The sequence below is a fragment of the Heterodontus francisci genome, chromosome 36 (assembly GCF_036365525.1).
Source record: "Heterodontus francisci isolate sHetFra1 chromosome 36, sHetFra1.hap1, whole genome shotgun sequence".
Taxonomy (NCBI): domain Eukaryota; kingdom Metazoa; phylum Chordata; class Chondrichthyes; order Heterodontiformes; family Heterodontidae; genus Heterodontus; species Heterodontus francisci.
The window spans coordinates 44,025,372-44,049,115 of NC_090406.1; the positions used below are offsets into that span (position 1 = coordinate 44,025,372).

General features: G+C 43.8%; 1 protein-coding gene across 1 annotated transcript in view; it reads right to left on the reverse strand.

Moving 5' to 3' along the window:
• Positions 1–238: 238 nt before the first annotated feature.
• The window catches only part of sirt6 (sirtuin 6), a 95,029-nt gene continuing 71,523 nt past the window's right edge, over positions 239–23,744 (reverse strand). The window contains exon 8 of the mRNA XM_068016613.1: positions 239–7,680. Coding sequence (XP_067872714.1) covers positions 7,327–7,680 — 354 coding nt within the window. The 3' untranslated portion in view covers positions 239–7,326. The remainder of the gene's footprint in view (positions 7,681–23,744) is intronic.

The window sequence follows — 23,744 nt, forward strand, 5'->3', positions numbered from 1 at the left end:
CTTTCCCTGCCTCCCTCTAAACTTATTCTATCTTCTCCCCCCCCCCGCCCAGCTCTAAACCTGCTCTACCATCCCACCTAACCACTGACGAACTGCTTTCGACCTTCCTCTTCATCTTTCATATCTTTCTACTTTCCCTTTACTGGCCTCTAACATCATAGTAAATTGTCACAGGAGATTGACTAGTTTGAATGAAATTAATGATAAATCATTTATTTTTATTTTTTTATTAGCCATGTACAAATCCAACAGGTTTATTTTCTGAGGACACAGCAGTGTAATTAGTCCATGGAGTCAATTACTAGGAGCAATTACCACGTTTTCACATTCACCTCATTAGGAAAAACACCCAACATCATTACCACCCAATGTCCGCCTCCCTAGTCTGGAAAATTCTCAACAAATACATTATAATCCAGCATCTTCATTAAACCAGCATGAAAAGAGTTGATTCATTGAATTATCAGCATGGGGCAAATCCTGGAACTCCCCATGTAACGCCTCAAGTAATTAATTTCAATGAATGTGCATACTTCATCATCATCCACCTTGTGCAACACACAACTCAACTATTTGCATACAATCTCAAGAATGGAGAACTTATTCACTCTTCCAAGTCCCTCAGGACCTGACCTGATAAAGTTCTCCATTTCCTCTGCTCGCGACTGAAACTGGAATCAATTCAATTCCCTTTGAAATGCTCATTAAGTTAGTATCTATTGCAGATTATTCTATTATTTATTTCAAGTTCAGGAAGTAGAGGTTTCTTAGAATCTTGTCCTCTGGCCTCTATCAAGGCCTTTGTACAAACTCTTTCCGTACTTAAAATTCCATTATTTAAGCCTAGTTTCACCTGTCCACTCCCCAAAAAATGTCTTCCCTCTTCACACAATAGACTGAGGTTCACCTGAAGCACAGGATGTACCCTCTATGTATGTATGTATAGGTAGTATGCAGCTCCCTTTAACAGAAGAAACAATTCCAAAGTACACCTCTAATGCACCATTGGTGTTATATGCAGTTCCCAAAGACTGCTACAAAGTGCTACCAAATAGCAGTAAAGTACAATTATCCAGTCACAGGTTCAGAAGCCACCTAGAACTATACAACCATAGAAAATTTACAGCACAGAAAGAGGCCATTGAGCCCATCGTGTCCGCGCTGGCTCAAAAAAACTAGCTGCCCAACCTAATCCCACCTTCCAGCACCTGGTCCATAGCCTTGCAGGTACAACACTTCAGTTAAATGAGTTGAGATTTTTCCGCCTCCACCACTGATCCGGGCAGTGAATTTCAGACACCCACAACCCTCTGGGTGAAAAAGTTTTTCCTCATGTCCCCTCTAGTCCTTCTACCAATCACCTTAAATCTGTGTCCCCGGTAATTGACCTCTCCACTAGGGGAAAACAGGTCCTTCAATTAAGTCACCCCTCAGCCTCCTCTGTCCTAAGGAAAACCCGACATCCTAGCCTATCCAATCTTTCCTCGTAGCTACAATTTTCAAGCCCTGGCAACATTCTTGTAAATCTCCTCTGTACTCTCCCCAGAGCAATTATGTCCTTCCTGTAATGTGGTGACCAGAACTGTACGCAATACTCCAGCTGTGGCCTAACCAACGTTTTATACAGTTCCAGCATTACATCCCTGCTTTTGTATTCTATACCTCGGCCAATAAAGGAAAGCATTCCATATGCCTTCTTCACCACTTCATCTACCTGTCCTGCCACCTTCAGGAACCCATGGACATGCACTCCAAGGAATCTCACTTCCTCTACCCCTTTCAATATCCTCCCGTTTATTGTGTATTCCCTTGCTTTGTTTGCCCTCCCCAAATGCATTACCCCACACTTCTCTGGATTGAATTCCAATTGCCACATTTGTGCTCACTCAACCAAACCATTGATATATAAACATAGAAAATAGGAGTAGGCCATTCGGCCCTTCTCCGCCATTCAAAAAAGACCATGGTTGATCATCCAATTCTGTACCCTGTTCCCACTTTCTCCCCATATCCCTTTGGCATTAAGAAATATATCTATTTCCTTCTTGAATATATTTAATGACTTGGCCTCCACTGCCTTCTGCGCTAGAAAATTCCACAGGTTCACCACCCTCTGAGTAAAACAATTTCTCCTCATCTCGGTTTTAAATGGCATACCCCGTACCCTCAGACTGTGCCCCCTGGTTCTGGACTCCCCAGCCATCGGGAACATCCTCCCTGCATCTAGACTGTCTAGTCTTGTTAGAATTTTATAGGTTTCTATGAGAGCCCCTCTCATTCCTTGAAACTCTAGCGAATATAGGCCTAGTTGACCCAATCTCTCCTCATACGTCAAACCTGCCATCCCAGGAATCAGCCTAGTAAATCTTCTTTGCACTCCCTCCATGGCAAGAACATCCTTCCTCAGATCAGGAGACCAAAACGGCACACAATACTCCAGATGTGGTCTCACCAAGGCCCAGTATAACTGCACTAAGACATCCTTGCTCCTGTACTCAAATCCTCTTGCAATGAAGGCCACTATACCATCCGCCTTCCTAACTACTTGCTGCACCTGAATGCTTGCTTTCAGTGACCGGTGTACAAGGACACCCGGATCTCGTTGCACCTCCCCCTTTTCCAATCTATTCCCAAATAATAATCTTCCTTTCTGTTGTTACAACCAAAGTGGATAATCTCACATTTATCCCAGTTATACTGCATTTGCCCACTCACCCAACTTGTCCAAATCACACTGCAGCCTCTTTGCATCCTCCTCACAGCTCACATTCCCCCCCTAGCTTTGTGTCATCTGCAAACTTGGAAATGTTACATCTAGTTCCCTCACCCAAGTCTGCAGCAAAATTGGTACCCAACAGTCCAGTGCCAAGACCCAACATGCAGTTGCTACAGAGTACTTACTACCACATTTATGTGGCTTTTCCAGTTAGGTTTGTGATCAATGGTAACCTCTGCAGGATGTTGATGTGGGGGGGGGTTCAGCGATGGTAATGCCATTGACTGTCAAGGGAAGGTAGTTAGACTCTCACTGGAAAAGGTCATTACCTGGCACTTACGTGGTGCGAATATTACTTGCCTGTTATCAGACCAAGCTGTTGTCCCAGTCTTGTTTCATGCAGGCATGGACTGCTTCAGTATCTGAGTAGTTGACAATCACTGTGCAATCATCAGTGAACATCCCCACTTCTGACATTATGGTGGAGGGAATGTCAATTGATGAAGCTGCTGAAGATGATTGACTTCCAACAACCACAACCGCCTTCCTTTATATTTGTTATGACTCCAGCCAATGGAGAGTATTCTCCCTGATTCTCATTGGTGTCAATTTTACAAGGACCCCTCAAAGTCACACACAAATGTTGTCTTGATGCTTAGGGTAGTCACATTCATCTCACTTGTGGAATTAAGCTCTTTTGTCCAAGGCTGTAATGAGGTCAGAAGCCAATCTGAGCACTGGTGAGTAGTTTGTTGGTAAGTGCCACTTGATAGCACTGTTGACAACCTCCTCTATGACTTTACTGATGATTGAGAGTAGACTGATGGGGCCGTAATTAGCTGGATTGGATTTGTCTTGCCTTTTGTGGATGGGACATACCTGGGTAGTTTTGCACTTTGTCAGGTAGATGCCAGTGTTGTAGCTGTACTGGAACAGTTTGCCTCGAGGCGTGGCTAGTCCTAGAGCACGTCTTCAGCACCAAGGCTGGGTTGTCAGGGCCCATAGCCTTTTCTGTATCCATTGCATTCAGCCGATTCTTGATATCACATGGAATTAATTGAATGGGCTGAAGACTGGCTTCTGTGATGGTGAGGACCTCAGTAGGAGACTGAGGTTGATCATCCACTCAGCACTTCTGGCTGAAGATTTTTGTAAACGCTGCAGTCTTTTCTTTTGCACTAGGCCCAACCATCTTCAGCGGCTTCATCAATGACCTTCCTTCAATCAGAAGGTCAAAAGTGGCGATGTTCGCTGATGATTGCACAATGTTCAGCACTATTCGCGACTTCTCAGATATTGAAGCAGTCGATGCAGAAATGCAGCAAGACCTGGACAATATCCAGGCTTGGGCTGATAAGTGGCAAGTAACATTTATGCCACACAAGTGCCAGGCAATGACCATCTCCACCAAGAGAGAATCTAACAATCTCCCCTTGACATTCAATGGCATCACAATTGCTGAATGCCCCACTATCAGCATCCTCGGGGTTACCATTGACCAGAAACTGAAGTGCAGTAGCCATATAAATACCATGACTACAAGAGCAGGTCAGAGGCTAGGAATCCTGAGGCAAGTAACTCACCTCTTGACGCCCCAAAGCCTGTCCACCATCTACAAGGCACAAGTCACACTCAAGAAGCTCAACACCATCCAGGACAAAGAAACCCACTTAACTGGCACTCCCTTCACTACAGTGTGAAGCATCTGCAAGATGCACTGCAAGAACTCACCAAGGCTCCTTCAACAACACCTCCCGAACTGCAAACTCCACTGCCAAGAAGAACAAAGGCAGCAAAAAACATGCAAACGGCAGCACCTGCAAGTTCACCTCCTAGTCACACATATCCTGACTTGGAAATATATAGCCATTTCTACATCGTTGCTGGGTCATAACCCTGGAACTTCCTCACGAATAACATTTCAGGAGTACCTTCACAGAAACTGCAGTGGTTTAAGAAAGCAGTTCACCATCTTCTCATGAGCAATTAGGATTCGGCAATAAATCCGGCTTTTCCAGTGACACCCATGTTCCATGAACAGATAAAAAGTCCTACATAGGAGCAATTATATGCTTTAAACAGCATACAGCACATTAAAGAGAATATTCATCACTGTCTAGAGGTTTACAATCTTGTAGCAGCTGGCATCACCTGATTTTTCCTAAACCAGCGGCCCAGATGTTTCTTCTACTTGTGGATTATTTAATTGTTAAAAGCACTGGTAAACCAAGAGCAAAATACTGCTGGTGTGGGAAATGTGAAGTAAAGACAGAAAATGATGGAAACACTGAGGTGAGGCAGCATCTGTGGTGTGAGAAAGGTAGAGGTAATGTTTCAGATCGATGACCTTTTGTCAGAAACGCAGTGAAATCCCGAGTGTGTACCAACTGCAGGTAACAGCTTGGCATAACCCTGTTAGTTGAAAGGACTTTTCAGCATTAAAATGAATGAAGGCTGTGCTAGCCCTCATATTGGCTGCAGACTATAGAGCATCATGCAGCACGTCTTCTCAAACTGTACCAATCGAGCATCACAGAACTTCAGGGAGAGCACCTCAGCCTTTCCAACAGGATGGTTCATCATTAAAAGAAACACCGCTTTGCTCCACTCCAACTGCAGGGAGCGCTTCCACTTGTGGGAGAATCTGAAACGAGAGGCCATGAATTAATACTAATAAATCCAATAGAGAAATTTCTTTACTGAGAACGATTGGAATGTGAAGCTCGCTACTACAGCAAATGGTTGAGGCAAAAGCTTAGATGCTTTCAAAAGGAAACTAGATAAGTACGAGAGAAAAGGGAATAGAAAGATATGCTGAAAGGCTGAGACGAGGTGGACGGAATGGGAGAAGTGTATGGAGTATAAACACCAGCAGAGATTAGTTGGGCCAAATGATCTGTTTTGGTGCTGTATATTCAATGCAATTCTATGCAACTTTAATTGACTTGCATCTCAACTGGAAACCTTTTAGGTTAATGGAAACTGCAGCTGTGTTTTCTCAAGCGAAAGAAAAGAATGAATTTGTACAGCACCTTTCACGACCTCAGGGTGTCCCAAAGTGCTTTACAGCCAATTAAGTATTTTGAAGTACAGTCACTGTTGTAATGTCGGAAAAATGGCAGCCAATTTGCACACAATAATGTCCCACAAACATGATAATGATCAGATAACCTGTATTTTTAATAACATTGGTTGAGGGATAAACATTGGCCAGGAGACCAGGGAGAATTACCATGTTCTTCTTCGAAGTAATGCCATGGGATTTTATACATCCACCTAAGAGGTTCAGTTTAACAACTCTTCTGAAAGATGGCACCTCTGACAGCATAGAACTCCCTCAGTACTGCACTGAAGCATCAGACTGGATTATGTGCTCAAGTCTCTGGAGTGGAACTTGAACCCACAACATCTGATTCAGAGGCTATAGTATGACCAGTGGGATAAAGTTGACATGAAGAGTTCAAATTAACATTTGGATTTGTGGAGATCTCTATCACATGTATAAAAAAGCAACTGCAACAATTGAATGCAATTCAAGCTGACAGAATGCTACTGGATTAGATCTGCGCTGTCATTATTAAAGTTTGCTTACAACAGAATGCTTTAGTGTTGCAGTATTCAATATTTATTTGGTTTCACATTCATTGCTAGGCTTTGTCTGCATAATAATCACTGCACTTCAATGTGTGAAATCCTTTGAGACTTTCTGATATCATTAGCCACCACATAAATGGAAGCACAGTATTACTATTCATCACTCATAGCAGATTAACTGCTGGGAAATAAGGTTACCAGTGAAAAGTTACAGCTGCCTGTGGAGAAATTAAATTCAAGCTTGATGGAAAATCTCAGTATGAAAAACATTGTGCCCATATTACAAATATTGGAATAATCTTCAGATAACAAGGAAAAAAAACTAATTTCATCGAGGAGATGTCCAGTCTACCTGAATCTCACTTTGACAACTGGCTGAATAGGCTGAGTGCTGGAAATTAAAGGGGGCATCAAGCCCCCAGTAGATCTTAATTTTCATGTGACTCATCTAAAAAAAAAAGAGTAAAATTCTGTTCACATTTCAGATTTCAAATTCACAACACTTTCCCAACTGCAATATCTGTACAGCACCACAGTGTAGCCATTGATTTATGACAAGTGCATAAAGTTTGAAACACTGAGCAGCAAAACAATCATTTTGCTTATTTATAGAAAATAAGGTATCAAACATATGCCAAACAATTTCCAAAGACACAAATACACTGATGCTCAACATTACATGAATTCCAGGGACCAAGGCTGTCCCTGTTGCTTAAATCTAAATAAACTGCATTAGTTAATGCTTAAACATTCCTAATGTTCCCTTTAGCGCACTACAGAATGAAGGCCTCCATTGCTTCTTTTATTAGAGCTACAATTAAAAGGACCCTTTTACCTTAGGGCTCAACTTATACTTCCTCTAAAAACTTACAGAAAGCCACAAACAGCAAGATTTGTTGCACTTTGGATTTAAAATCCAGTTTGCACAGAATTTAAAACACTTAAATATAAAGTTGCAATTAAGCATTTATATTTGTAGAAAAAAGTCCCAAAGTATTGTAGAAAGCGCTAACTTTTCACACCATGACAGGCTCGAGTTTGATGCGCTTAGTCTCAAAACTGCTACAGTCCACCTCTTGGCAATCTTGTTTAAAGGAGCCATTGGCTTTTGAAGAGGCCGGCAATAGCAATCCCGATCCACTTGTCCCCTCTTCTTCAGTGTCTCTAACTTGCTGCCTGACTTTGATTTTTGGTTTACTGTCAAGGTCTGCTTTGACGGGAAGGAGTATCCCTGTTTCTGGTTTAATTGCCTCTGCTGTCTCCACCACCTGTGGTCCTTCCCATTTGGGGATTTCGATGCCAAGATACTTCATTAGTTTGGCTATAACTTCATCAACGTAACCAAATATCCGCAGATCTGAATGCTTGTCCTGGGGACACAAGAAAACAATTTAAAGTACTGTACACAGAGCAAGGATTGGTGAAGTGGAATAAACAATGAGACTTTAATGCATATCGGAGATTCAGAATCAAATATTGTAATAATTCTCACATAATAAGCAGAATGTATTTCATCAAGGACACATTCAAGCTCTCTCAACCTCACTTCGGCATCTGGCTGAAAAGGCTGAGTACTGAAAATTAAAGGGGGCACCAAGTGCCCAGGAAATCTTAATTTTCAGCTGATTATCTGGATCAGAACAGAGCAAAACCCTGCTTTAACTAATATCTCATTTCAAAATCACTCCCACCCTCCTTCTCAGATACACGTACAGCACTGCAATCAGAGAACAGAACAGGTGACCATTCAGCACACGGTGCCTGCTCTGTGAAAGAGCTATCCAATTAGTCCCACTCCCCTGCTCTTTTCTGCAGCTATGACAAATGTTCTTTTTCAAGTGCCCATCCAATTCCCTTTTGAAGTTACTACTGAATCTGCTTCCACCACCCTTTCAGTAAACTGAAGCCATACATTTATGACAAATACACCAAGTTTGAGATCCTGAGCAATAAAAAGAATGCTTTTAGTTATTACAGAAAAAAGTATCAAACGTGGATGAAAAATTCCAAATACATGATTCTCGACATTACATGATTTCCAGGGACCCTGCTGCTTCGGTCTATATAAACTGCCATGCCAGCTTTAAATTATACATTGAAGTGACATGTTTACAGTACTGACATGAGCACAATTCAGCATAGTGGTGCTTCATCAGACCCCTTTCCAATCCTGAGTGGCATGAAACAGGGCTGTGTTCTCGTACCTACACTGTTTGGGATCTTCTTCTCCCTGCTGCTCTCACATGCATTTAAGTCCTCAGAAGAAGGAATTTTCCTCCACTCAAGATCAGGTGGCAGGTTGTTCAACCTTGCTTGTCTAAAAGCGAAGACCAAAGTACGGAAAGTCCTCATCAGGGAACTCCTCTTTGCTGATGATGCTGCATTAACATCTCACACTGAAGAGTGTCTGCAAAGACTCATCGACAGGTTTGTGGCTGCCTGCAATGAATTTGGCCTAACCATCAGCCTCAAGAAAACGAACATCATGGGACAGGACGTCAGAAATGCCCCATCTATCAATATCGGCGATCACACTCTGGAAGTGGTTCAAGAGTTCATCTACCTAGGCTCAACTATCACCAGTAACCTGTCTCTCGATGCAGAATTAAACAAGCGCATGGGAAAGGCTTCCACTGTTATGTCCAGACTGGCCAAGAGAGTGTGGGAAAATTGCGCACTGACACAGAACACAAAAGTCCAAGTGTATCAAGCCTGTGTCCTCAGTACCTTGCTCTACGGCAGCGAGGCCTGGACAACGTATGTCAGTCAAAAGCAACGTCTCAATTCATTCCATCTTCGCTGCCTCCGGAGAATCCTTGGCATCAGGTGGCAGGATCGTATCTCCAACACTGAAGTCCTCGAGGCGGCCAACATCCCCAGCACATACACCCTACTAAGCCAGCGGCGCCCGAGATGGCTTGGCCATGTGAGCCGCATGGAAGATGGCAGGATCCCCAAGGACACATTGTACAGCGAGCTCGTCACTGGTACGAGACCCACCGGCCGTCCATGGCTCCGCTTTAAAGACGCCTGCAAATGCGACATGAAGTCCTGTGACATTGATCACAAGTTGTGGGAGTCAGTTGCCAGCGATCGCCAGAGCTGGCGGGCAACCATAAAGGCGGGGCTAAAGCGTGGTGAGTCGAAGAGACTTAGCAGTCGGCAGGAAAAAAGACTGAAGCGCAAGGAGAGAGCCAACTGTGTAACAGCCCCGACAACCAATTTTATCTGCAGCACCTGTGGAAGAGTCTGTCACTCTAGAATTGGCCTTTATAGCCACTCCAGGCGCTGCTCCACAAACCACTGACCACCTCCAGGCGCTTACCCATTGTCTCTCGAGACAAGGAGGCCAAAGAAGAAGAAGAAGAAGTGACATGTTTACAGTACTGACACGAGTCAGATAACAAAGGTGTTAAGGTCAGCTTGTATTCTCAGTGGGTACTAAATGTAGGAAGGAATGGCAGATCTGTGGCTGTAACCAGGATACCTACCCTTAGTTTATAGGTACAGACACTTGATGTCAACTGAATGCACTAGCCTCCAACTGACCTGAAAAAAAAACAGGAAGTGCTGGAAATACTCAGCAGGCCTGGCAGCATCTGGGTAGAGAGAGACGGAGTTAATATTTCAGATGGATAACCTTTCATCAGAACTGGCAAAGGTTAGAAATGTAATAGGTTTTGAGCAAGTGAAAGGGGAGGTGTCGCGGACAAAAGGAAAGGTCTGTGATAGGGCAGAGGGCAGGAGAGATTAAATGACAAAGATGTCATGAAACAAAGGCAAAGGGAGTAGTAACAGTTGTAGTAAAAGACAAAGCATTTGTCCAGAGAATGTTAACGGCAGAATAATGAACAGCTCCATCCGAAAGCAAAGACATGAAAAACAAGTTTAAGATCGGCACATGGTTTAAAAAAAACAATCAAAATGGGGTTCATGCTCTGAAATTGTTGAACTCAATGTTGAGTCCAAAAGACTGTAAAGTGCCAAATCAGATGAGGTGCTGGTCCTCAAGCTTGTGTTGAACTTCACTGGAACACTGTCGCAGGCCATAGACAGAAATGTTGGTGTGAGAACATGGTGATGAATTAAAATGGCAAGCAACTGGAAGCACAGGGTTATACTTGCAGACTAAGCAGAGGTATTCTGCAAAGCGGTCACCCAATCTGTGTTTGGTCTCCCCAATACAGAGTAGTGAACACAGTATACTAAATTGAAAGTAGGACAAGTAAATCGCTGCTTCACCTGAAAGGAGTGTTTGGGGCTGTGAATAGTGAGGAGAGAGGAGGTAAAAGGGCAGATGTTACACCTCCTGTGATTGCATGGGAAGGGGATAAGGTGTCAGGGTTATGGAGGAGTGGACCATGGAGTCATGGAGGAAATGATCCCTTCAGAATGCTGACAGAGGAGGCGAGCTGAAGACGTGTTTGGTGGTGGCATCATGCTGGAGGTGGCAGAGATGGCGGAGGATGATCCTTTGGATGTGGAGGCTGGTGGGGTAGAAAGTGAAGAAAAGGGGAACCCTATTGCATTTCTGGGAGGGCAGGGAAGCATTAAGAGCAGATGTGCAGGAAATGGGTCGGACACGGTCGAGGGCCTTGTCAACCACGGTAGGGGGGAATCCTCAGTTGAGTAAAAAGGAAACGCATCATCAGAACAGATTGTAGAGAGACGGAGAAACTGGAAGAATGTAATGGAGTCCTTACAGGAGACAGGGAGCATGGAAGTGTAGTCAAGCCAGCCGTGGGAGCCAGTGGGCTTATAATGAATATCAGTAGACAGCCAATCCACAGAAATGGAAACAGAGAAGTTGAGGAAGGGAAGGACAGTGTCGGAGATGGACCATGTAAAGGTGAGAGAAGGGTGGAAGTTGAAGTTTTCCAGTTCCGGGTTAGAGCAGGAAATGGCACTGATTCAGTCATCAATGTACTGGAAAACGGGTTGGGAGTGGGGGCCTGAGTAGGACTGGAAAAAGGAATATTTAACATACTCCACAAAAAGAGAGACATAACTAGGACTCATGTGGGTACCCAAAGCAACACCTTTTATTTGCAGGAAGTGAGTGGAGTTGAAGGAGGTATTAAATATAAGAACAAGTTCAGCCAGGTGGAGGAGGGTGGTTGTGGATGGGGACTGGTTGCATTTCTGTTCAAGGAAGAAGCAAAGAGGCCTCATACTGTCCTGGTGGGAGATGGAGGTGTAGAGAGATTGGAAATCCATAGTAAACAGGCGGTTAGGGCCAGGAAACCAAAGATAGTTGAAATGACGTGGGGCATCAGAAGACTCATGGAGGTAGGTGGGAAGAGACTGGACCAGGAGGGGAAAAAAAAAGCTCCACGCAAGCTTGAGGAACAGCACCTCATCTTCTGATTAGGCACTTTACAGCCTTCTGGATTCAACATTGAGTTCAATAATTTCAGACCATAAACCCCATTTTGATTTCTTTTTTTTAAACCATGTGCCAGACTTAAACTTGTTTTTCATGTTTTTGCTTTTAGACAGAGCTGTTCATTATTCTGCCATGAACACTCTCTCTGGTCAAATGCTTTGTCTTTTACTACAACTATTAGCACTTCCTTTGCCTTTTATTCCATGACATTGTTGTCATTTAATCTCTCCAGCCCTCTGCCCTATCACAGACCTCCCCTTTTGTTGTTCTTCCCCCACTCACCCTTTCACTGGCTCAAACCTATTACATTTCTAACCTTTACCAGTTCTGATGAAAGGTCATCGACCTGAAACGTTAAATCTGTTTCTCTCTCCACAGATGCTGCCAGACCTGTTGAGTATTTCCAGCACTTTCTGCTTTTGTTTCAGATTTCCAACATCTACAGTATTTTGCTTTTATCCAACTGATTTGGTTTGACTGGCATTGGGGTGACTTTTCACTGAAGAAGCGTATCACTTAAAATACAAATATATACGACAAATGTTTCAAGAGGAAAGAAAACAGACTGCATTTATATCGCACCTTTCACAATTTCAGGATGTCCCAATGTAGTTTACAGCTGAACCGTAGACATGGTTGTTAATGTAGGAAACACGGCAGCCATTTTGCACGCAGCAAGGTCCCACAAACAGCAATGAGATAATGACCAGGTTTTTAAAAAAATGTATTCACAGGGTGTGGCATGACTAGCAAGGCCAGCATTTATTGTCAATCATTAATTGACCGAGGTGGTGGTCAGCTGCCTTCTTGAATACAAATGAGTGGCTTGCTCGGCCATTACAGAGGGCAGTTAAGAATCAACCACATTGCTGTGGGTCTGCAGTCAAATATGGGCCAGATAGGTAAGGATGGCAGATTTTCTTCCTTAAAGGACATTAGTGAACCAGATGAGCTTTTACAACAATCCAGTATATTCATGGTAACTATTACTGATAGCTTTTTATTCCATTTTTATTTAACTGAATTTAAATCCTCCACCTTATTTCCAAGTTTGCTGATGACACAAAACTAGGTGGGAATGTGAGTTGTGAGGAGGATGCAAAGAGGTTTCAAGGGGATTTAGCCAGACTAAGTGTGTGGGCAAGAACATGGCAGAAGAAATATAATGTGGAAAAATGTTATTCACTTTGGTAGGAAAAACAGAAATGCTGAGTATTTCTTAAACGGTGAGAGAAGTGCCGATGTCCAAAGGGACCTGAGTGTCCTTGTTCACGAGTCACTGAAAACTACCGTGCAGGTGCAGCAAGCAATTGGGAAAGCAAATGGTACGCTAGCCTTTATTGCAAGAGGATTTTAGTACAGGAGTAAAGATGTCTTGCTGCAATTGTATAGAGCCTTGGTGAGACTGCATCTGGAGTATTGAGTAGAGTTTTGGTCTCCTTACCTAAGGAAGGATATACTTGACATAGAGGGAGCGCAACGAAGGTTCACCAGAATGGGTTTCCTAGCAAGGTGGGATTGTCCTGAGGAGAGATTGAGGAGGCTGGGCCTGTCTTCTCTGGAGTTTAGAAGAATGAGAGATGATCTCATTGGAACATACAAAACTCTTACAGGGCTCAACAGGGTAGATGCAGGAAGGATGTTTCCCCTGGCTGGGGGATCTAGAACCAGGGACACAGTCTCAGAATAAGGCGTAGGCCATTTAAGATTGAGATGAGAAGGAACAGAAGGTGGTGAATCCTTGGAATTCTCTACCCCAGAGGACTGTGGAGGTTCAGTCATTGAGTAAGTTCAAGACAAAGATTGATAGATTTCTAGATATTAAAAGCATCAAGGGATATTGGGATTGAGGTAGATCAGCCATGATCTAGTTGAACAGCAGAGCAGGTTTGAAGGGCCAAATGGCCTACTCCTGCTCCTATTTCCTTTGAACTCATGTCTCTGGATTACTAGTCCAGTAACAGAACTATGCTACCGTACCCCATCTGTTTTGGTGATGGTGGCTGAGGGATAAATATTGGCCAGGATACTGGGGAAAATTACCTTGCTCTTCTTCAAATAGTGTCATAGGAATTGTTATGTCCAGCTGAGATAGCCGAGGGAGACTTGGTTTAATGTCTCAACCAAAAGACAGTACCTTTGACCATGCAGCATTCCCCCAGTATGACACTGGAGGGTCAGCCTAGATTGTGTTAAAATCTGTGGCATGGGGCCTGAACCCACAACCTTCTAATTCAGGAGAGTGCGCTACCCCCTACTCAGCCATGGCTGACATACTTTGCGCCATGTGACTTCATTTGTAGTATCCTTGCCTTTTGAGAAATAAATACTGTAGCATTTACTAATAGGGGCAGAGTTATCTGATCTTAATGCAACCATTAAAGAAGGCAGCAATATGAACTACCTCCATTTTATATCTTACACTCTTTAATAAACAGCTTTATTTGTGGATGCTATTGAGCCTCATGGAGACCAGCCATTTCAAGTCTCCAGACCTCTGCTGAACAGTGTATCTGGGTTCACTGGGAGCTGCCACTTTGGACCGGTCTGAGACCTAGTGGTTGCTGCGTAATGAGCTCACACCGATTGTCCACTTTCAGGCAGCTCCAAGCTGACCTACTCCAGACTCCTACTCAGCTGCTCCAGCAGGGGCTGGAATCACAACCTCTCTCACCTGCCCCACCAAAGAAAAGTGCGTAGATATTTAACAAGAATACTTCAAGAGAATACACTACCCACAACTTTGCCTTCTCCTGTATATATGCTCAAAATTACACACTTTTTACCACAATATTAAACATTTAATCTTTTCCAAGCATTCCAAGTACCATTAATGTAACTTACTGGGAATTTGATTCACATTTCTTCCCATCCCATCTTAGATTTTTTAAAGAGAGCAGCCAAAAATGTTCAGATTTAATTAATTCACTTTCTTTCAGGCATTTTAAAATGGTGGTGCTTTTGGTATCCTACTGTGAAGGAATGCTTGGACTAGGTTCTGTTTTTTCACCCACCTATTTTACAGTTAAAGGTGGAATTGGGAGCTCCTATAATTTCATTTTTAGAGTTTATTAATGTCATAGTGTGTTTAATATTTTATCACTATGAGCTTTGTCATTAAGATCCCCTTACACATAATCAAAGAAAAAGGTTATTCAAAATCTTTGAATGGTCTTGCAAAATCTAGGATGAAAAATTGTCGAGATCTTTGTGAAACCATCCCAACCAATGCAGTTGCCTATGCTTATGGATTCTTGGTTCTGAAGAAGGGTCACTGGCCTGAAACGTTAACTCTGCTTCTCTCTCCACAGATGCTGCCAGACCCGCTGAGTATTTCCAGCATTTCTTGTTTTTATTACTTATGGATTCTTGGTTCATGTGGGATCTTGCTTACAAAATTCCCGCACAGCAACAGAAAGCTATATTCATATATCAAAGGTCAAGCAGACAAACCATCGTGCCCAGAGCTGACAGCTTCTGATGGACACTATGGATGCTGAATATAGCAATAAATGACACTCAAGCTCTATTAACAAATAGATTTTTTGCCATTATGTTGAAATTCCGATTTGGGAAGCACAGTTATTTATTAAAGGGTGGGGGTACGGAATGCAGAGAGATGACAGGGAGAGAATCTGCTGTCCAATGCAATACCCCCATCCATATAAAAAGACCTTTAAACATACAGCTCAATTCTCATTCTGTTAATGAAGACTGACTTCGACCTGACAAAGTGGAGAACATGGAAGTTAAACAAATTGTGGAATAAGACTCAGAAGTCTGTTCTCAATACTTGGCGATGTCCAAATGTTAACCTTTGTGGGCTCATGGGTCTGTCTAACAAGCAGCTTCAGGGCCCACAAATAAAATCTAAATCCCCAATCCCATTAATTTGCAGATAGTTCAGGTTGATCTTGGTGTTCTCATTTAGGATTAATTCACTACTAAGTATTTAAACAAGTCCTTCCCAAACCTCCAGCCTCTCAAAATTCAAAAAGGAGAAATCAGCAAGTAAGAAATTTTGATCAAGTTGCCTGGGCTTCAGTTTGAACTGCCAGGGCTCATTGACAAGAAGTTGCCTCCTTGTCATGGTCGGAACCTCAAAGGTCTACAAAGTCACCAGGGATCTGAGTTTACACCCCTGCATCCAGAACATTAAAGCAATTCTTCATAAAACACTGCACCTCTGACCGCAATAATGGTGCATGCCAGCTTGAGCATAAATTTCAACTTAAGGAATTAATCTTCGAATTTCCTAAATGGTCTTTGGCATAGAACATTATAGAAACCGAGGTATAGGACCACCAACAAAATACCAGCAATATCTTCAAACTGCATATGACTGTAGTTATGCATTTGATTGAAAGTTAGCAACTGTTCCAGAGCTGGAGAGGTAAAAGGAGGAGTTGTAAAATGTGGGCTCGGTTTTACAGTTACAATAACACCAATTCCAAATGATGTTGAAAAGCCATTCCCTAATGGCAAAAAGCTGCTATAGTAAGTGAGACTGACGAGATGAGATGCATGTGATGTTGGGAGGGGTTGGTTTGGTACCAATGAGAAATTGTCATCATTTCGAAGATGGGAATTAATTAGTGAGCAGATCAGAACTGTAAAAGGATATTTGCATTACTCTGGGATTAGATTATGCACACCTCTCTCCTGATAGGAACCACGATTCCAAATCAAATGATGCCTCAGCTCCAAGACAATGATACACAAATGGCTAATTCTGGATCAAAAGCTCATCAATAAAATGAGGATGTCTCTCCCCTCTCAGCTGATGTAACAGATCCCATAGCACTATTTGAAGAGCAGCAGGGGAGTTCTTCCCAGGTTCTTGGCCAATATTTATCCTTCAAGCAACATTAGATTAGAATATTTAGTCATCATCTCATTGCAATTTCTGAGACCTTGCTGCGTGCAAATTTGGCTGCTGCATTAAATATATTGGTTGTAAAGCACTTTGGGATGTCTTGAATGCAAGTTTGTTCGTTCTTTTTCCATTGTATATAAATTTTCAGCAAGGTGCAGCTAGAGCAATTCTAAACAGGACAGATGTTTCAGAAATTTGAACAGGATGAAGGTTTTTTTTGAAGCACAGAAAGATTCCGATAAACCACACTGATCAAGCAGTGGGGATTCCAGTTCCCACAGTCTGATTACAGAGCTTGTTCTCACTGCAGTGAAGGTGCACCTGACCACAGATGTGTCAGCTGTAATTGCTTTGTGTGGAATTCACTCTGTCCAGGATTTAAGTAATCAACAACGTTGAAAGGTCTTCACAGAAACCAGTAAAATGCCACTTCCACATGAGCTGTATATTTAGATTTTCAGAAGGCATTTTATAAGTTGCCACACAAGAGACTGTTACACAAGATTAGGACTTATGGGGTGTTGGGGGTAATATATTAACATGGATAGAGTATTGGTTAAAGGACAGAAAACAGAGAGTAGGAATAAACAGGTCATTTTCAGGTTAGCACTGTTACAAGTGGGGTGCCACAAGCATTGGTGCTGGGCATCAGCTATTTACAATTTATATTAATGACTTAGACGAAGGTACAGAATACAATGTATCCAAGTTTGCTGATGATACAATGCCAAGTGGGAAAGAAAGCTGTGAGGAGGATACAAAGAGTCTACAAAGGGATAGAGACAGGTTAAGTGAATGGGCAAGGATGGAGCATTATGTGGGGAAATGGAAGTTATTCACTTTGGTAGGAAGAATAAAAAAGCAGTATTTTTTAAATGGAGAGAAACTATAATATGTTGTCGGAGGGATTTGGGTGTCATATGCAAAGCACAAAGAAAATATGCAGTTACAGCAGGCAATTAGCAACACAAAGGCATTTGGCTTTAATTGTAATGGGTTTGGAATATAAAAGTAAGGAATTGCTGAAATTGTACAGGGCTTTGGTAAAATGACAAGGAGTACAGTGGACAGTTTTGCTCTCTGTACTTAAGGAAGGACCAGACTTGCCTTAGAGAGGGTGCAACAAAGGTTCACTCGATTGATTCCTGGTAGGAGTGTCCTATGAGGAGTGATTGGGTAGAACGGGCTATTACCCTCAAGACTGAGAGGTGCTCTCACTGAAACATAAGATACTGAGAGAGTAGATGCTAAGAGACCATTTACCCTGGCTGGAGAGTCTAGAACAAGGGGGCATACTCTTAGGATAAAGGGTCGGCCATTCAGGACTGGGATAGAAATTTTTTCACTCAAGATGTTGTGAATCTTTGGAATTCTCTATCCCAGTGGATATAGTAGCATAGTGATTATATAATAAAAGAAAAATACTACAGATGCTGGAAATCTGAAATAAAAACAAGAAATGCTGGAAACATTCAGCAAGTCTGGCAGCCTCTGTGGAGTGAGAAGCAGAGTTAACATTTCAGGTCAGTGACCTTTCATCAGAACTGGCAAAGGTTAGAAATGTAATAGGTTTTAAGCAAATAAAGTGGGGGTGGGGCAAGAGATAACAAAAGGGAAGGTGTTGATAGGATAGGTTAACAGAGAATAACTGACTACGTGGTCATGGAGCAAAGGCAAATGGTATGTTAATGGTGTGGTGAAAGACAAAACGTTAGTGCAGAGAGGGTGTTAACTGACAGAAAAATGAACAGTCCTGGCCCAAAGCACAAACATAAAAAAAAAAGTGGGCAGGCACATGGTAAAAAAAAAAGTAAAAAGAAAAATAAACTATAAAAAATAAAGGGGGGCCCTTCATGCTCAGAAATGATTGAACTCAATGTTTAGTCCGGCAGGCTGTAGCGTGCCTAATCGGTGAATGAGATGCTGTTCCTCGAGCTTGCGTTGATGTTCATTGGAACACTGCAGCAATTCCAGGACAGAGATGTGGACATGAGAGCAGGGGGCTGTATTGAAATGGCCAACAACTCGAGGTCATGCTTTCAGACCGAGTGGAGCTGTTCCGCAAAGCTGTCACCTAATCTGCATTTGGTCTCCCCAATGTAGAGACCACCACATTGTGAGCAACGAATACAGTATACTAAATTGAAAGTACAAGTAAATTGCTGGTTCGCCTGAAAGGAGTGTTTGGGGCCTTAGATAGTGAGGAGAGAGGAGATAAAAGGACAGGTATTACACCTCCTGCGATTGCATGGGAAGGGGACGAGGTATTGGGGGTAATGGAGGAGTGGACCAGGGTGTCGTGGAGGGAACAATTCCTTCGGAATGCTGACAGAGGAGAGGAAGATGCGTTTGGCAGTAATATCACACTGGATAATGCAAAAATGGTGGAGGATGATCCTTTGGATTTGGAGGGTGGAAAGTGAGGACAAGGGGAACCCTGTTGCGGTTCTGGGAGGGAGGGGAAGGGTGAGGGTAGAGGTTCAGGAAATGGGCTGGATACGGTTGAGAGCCCTGTCAACCACAGTGGGGGGGGGGGGGGGAATCCTCGGTTGAGGAAAAAGGAAGACATATCAGAAGCGCTGTTGTGGAAGGTTGCATCATCAGAACAGACCCGTCGGAGACGGAGAAACTGGGAGAATGGAATGGAGTCCTTATAGGAGGCAGGGTGTGAAGTGCAGTCGAGATAGCTGTGGGAGTCGGCGGACTTATAATGATTATTAGTAGAAAGCCTATCCCCAGAGATGGGACAGAGAAGTCAAGGAAGGGAAGGGAAGTGTCAGAGATGGACCATGTAAAGGTGAGAGAAGGGTAGAAATTGGCAGCAAAGTTGATGAGGTTTTCCAGTTCAGGGCAGGAGCCGGAAACAGCACCGATACAGTCATCAATGAAAAAGAGTTGGGGAGGGGGCCTGAGTAGGACTGGAATGTTCAATATATCCCACAAAAAGACAGGCATAACTAGGACCCATGCAAAACCTTTTAATTGAAGGAAGTGAGTGGAGTTGAAGGAGAAGTTGCTCAATGTGAGAACAAGTTCAACCAGGCAGAGGAGGGTGGTGGTGGTTGCAGACTCGTTGGGCCTCTGTTCAAGGAAGAAGCGGAGAGCCCTCAAACTGTCCTGGTAAGGGATGGAGGTGTAGAGAGGTTGGACGTCCATAGTGAAGAGGAGGCGGTTGGGGCCAGGAAACTGGAAATTGTCAAAATGACGTAGGGTGTCAGAAGAGTCATGGATGTAGGTGGGAAGAAACTGGACCAGGGGAGAAAAGATAGAGTCAAGATAGGAAGAAATAAGTTCAGTGGGGCAGGAACAGACTGAAACAATGGGTCTACCAGGACAGTCTTGTTTGTGGCTTTTAGGAAGGAGGTAGAAGAGGGCTGTCCGTGGTTGTAGGACTATGAGGTTGGAAGCTGTAGAGGGAAGATCTCCAGAGGAGATGAGGTTAGTGACAGTCCTGTGGACAGTAGCTTGGTGTTTGGTAGTGGGGCCATGATCCAGGGGGAGGTAGGAAGAAATATCTGTGAGTTGGCGCTGAGCCTCTGCAAGGTAGAGGTCGGTACGCCAGACAACAACAGCACCACCCTTGTCTGCAGGTTTGATGACAATGTCGGGGTTAGACCTGAGAGAACGGACTGCAGCAAGTTCAGAGGGAGACAGGTCAGAGTGAGTTAGGGGGGGCAGAGAAATTGAGACGGCTGATGTCTCGCTGACAGTTTTCAATGAAAAGATCAAGAGTGGGTAACAGGCCAGAGGGAGGGGTCCAGGAGGAGAGAGAATGCTGGAGGCGGGTGAATGGGGCTGCTGGGGTGTATGGTTGAAGGGAGGACTCCTGGTCAAAGAAGTGAGCCCGGAGGGAAAGGCTACGGAAGAAGAGCTCAACGGCATGCCGAGCGCGAAATTCATTGAGGTGGGGACATGAGGGGATAAAATGAAGTCCTTTATTGAGTACAGAACGTTCAGCGTCAGAGCGGGGAAAGACAGAGGGTATAGCGAATACACGGCAAGGGATCAGATCAGAAGGGGTGGGGTCAGAGGGACATGAAGGGGAAGGAGGATCTGGAGGGGCATTAACCCCCATCAGCTGTTGGAGTTTGCGTTCCTTAACGCCTGAAAGGAAGAAAAAAAGGTTTGTTGTTATTGCGTCAGATAAGACGAAGGATGAAATGAAACTGCAGAGTTGAACAGTTTTGAGATAAGGTGAGGCGGTGCTTCTGGAGTGAGAGGTCCAGTATGTACATGTGGCAGTGCATAGCACTGAGTGTGGATCTCAGGACGGGCGAGAACAGCAGTCCGAGGAACGTTGTATTTCTCGGAAATACCTGTAATCCTGGGTGGATTCAAAACATGAAGGATGAAACTTCAGTTGGAATCCACGTGGAATAAGTCTGAGCTGGAGACAGTCACTGAGGAACGAGTTTTGGTAGACACTTTATCAAACACTGGGAGGGAAACAGAAAGCAATGAAGGTGAACAAGGTAAAAGTGACAAATGAAAAGCCCATCGGAGAGAAGAGCAGAACTTCTTTAAGGGAGGCATTCCTGGAAGGGAAGTGGCAATGAACCAAACTCTAAAATAAAAGGAAAATACTGCAGACGCTGGAAATTTGAAATAAAAACAAAAAGTGCTGGAAATACTCAGCAGGTCAGGCAGCATTTGTGGAGAGAGAAGCAGAGTTAACGTTTCAGGTCAGTGAACTTTCATCAGAACTGGCAAAGGTTAGAAATGTAATAGGTTTTAAGCAAATAAAGCAGGGGTGGGGCTAGAGATAACAAAAGGGAAGGTGTTGACAGGACAGGGTCACAAAGAATAACTGACCAGAAGGTCATGGAGCAAAGGCAAACGGTATGTTAATAGTGTGGTGAAAGACAAAACATTGCATAGTGGTTATGTTACTTGTCTAGTAATCTAGAAACCTGGACTAATTATCTGGAGACACGAATTCAAATGCTGCCATGGCAGCTAGGGAATTTAATTTCAGTTAATTAAATAAAACTGGAATAAAAAGCTAGTCTCTGTAATGGTGGCCATGAAACTTCTGGATTATCGTAAAACCTGCTATTGTCTAATGTAATGTAAAACCACTAATGTCCTTTAGGGAAGGAAATTTGCTGCCCTTACCTGGTCTGGACTACATGCGACTCTAGACCCTCAGCAATGTGGCTGACTCTTAACAACCCTCTGAAATGGCCTAGCAAGCTACTAAGTTGTATCAAACTGCTATGAAAATGTCTAGTAAGAATAAAACTGGACCCGCATTGACCTAAGCTCCGGCCATGACAAAGGCACACCCAAGGTACTGCCCTCCACCAGCTAATGAATCAGAACTCCTTCACGTTGAATGCACCTTTGAAGAACTGAAGGTAGCAAGGGCACAGAATGTACTCTGGGCGGGGGACTTCAACATCCATCACCAAGAGTGGTTCAGTAGCATCACTATTGACTGAGCCCAGAAGGACATATCTGCCAGACTGGACCTGCAGTAGCTGGTGAGAGAACCAAAAAGAGGGAAAAAACCTACTGACCTTGTCCTTACCAATCTACCCATCGCAGATGATCTGCCATGACAGTAATAGTAGGAGTGGCCAGCGCAAAGTCCTAGTGGAGATGAAGACTGTCTTCATACTGAGGACATCCTCCATGTTGTGTGGTACTGCCACTGTGCTAAATGGGATAAGTTCAGAACAGATCATGCAGCTCAAAACTGGGCATCCATGATGTGCTATAGGCCATCAGCAGCAGCAGAATTGCACTCCTCCACTGTCTGTAACCTCATGGCCTGGCATATCCCTCACTCGATCATCATCGTCAAGCCAGAGGACCAAACCTGGTTCAATGAGGAGTGACGAGTATGTCAGACACAGCACGAGACATAACTAAAAATGAGGTGCCAATCTGGTGAGCTGCACACAGTTTATATGCATGCTAAGCAGCAAAAGCAGCATGCTACAGACAGAGCTAAGCAATCCAACAACATATCACATCAAAGCTCTGCAGTCCTGCTGTATCCAGTCTTGAATGGTAGTGGACAATTAAACAACGAACAAGAGAAGGAGGACCATGAACATAATCATCCTCAACGATGGCGGGACCCAGTACGTGAGTGCAAAAGACAAGACTGAAGCGTTTGCAACCATCTTCAGCCTGAAATGCTGAGAGGATGATCCATCTCGGCCTCCCCGAGGTCCCAACCATCACAAAAGCCAGTCTTCAGTCAATTCAATTCACTCCATGTGATATCAAGAAACAGCTGAGTGCAATGAATGCAGCAAAGGCTAAGGGCACCAACAACGTCTTGGATGTTGTACTGAAGACTTGTGCTCCAGAATTAGTTGAGCCTCTAGTCAAGCTGCTCAGGTACAACTACAACAAAATGGAAAAGTGCCCAGTTATGTCCTGTCCACAAAAGCAGGATAAATCCAATCTGACCAATTACCCCTGCCATCAGTCTACTCTTGAACATCGGCAAAGTGTTGAAAGGTGTGGTCGGCAGTGCTATCAAAGGGTACTTACTCAGCAATAACTTGCTCACCGATGCACAGTTTGGGCTCTTGCAGGACCACAAACCTCATTACAGCCTTGATCCAAAAATGAACAAAAGAGCTGAATTCCAGAAGTGAGGGGAGAGTGACCACCCTTGACATCAAGGCAGCATTTGACCGATCCCCCATCCTGGGGGGCTCACCAGTGACCAGAAATTTAACTGAACCAGGCACATAAATACTGTGGCTACAAGAGCTGGTCAGAGGCTAGATATTCTGCGGCATCTACAAGACAAGAGTGCAACGGAATACCTTCCACCTGCTTAGATAAGTGCAGCTCCAACAACACTCAAGGAGCCTGACACCATCGAGGACAAAGCAGCCTAATTGATTGGCAGCTCATCCATCACCTTAAACTTTCACTCAACTCCACCATCGTGGCCTGTGTGTGTATCATATACAAAATGCACTGCAACAACTCACCAAGGCTTTTTCAACAGCACCTTGTGAACTTGTGACCTCTACTGTGTAGAGGGACAAGAGCACCAGGCACGACGGAAGACCATCACCTGCAATTTCCCCTGCAAGTCGCACATCATCCCGACTTTAAAATATATGGCCGTTCCTTCACTGTCACAGGGTTAACAGTCTGGAACTCCCTACTTAACGGCACTGTGGGAGTACCTACACCACACG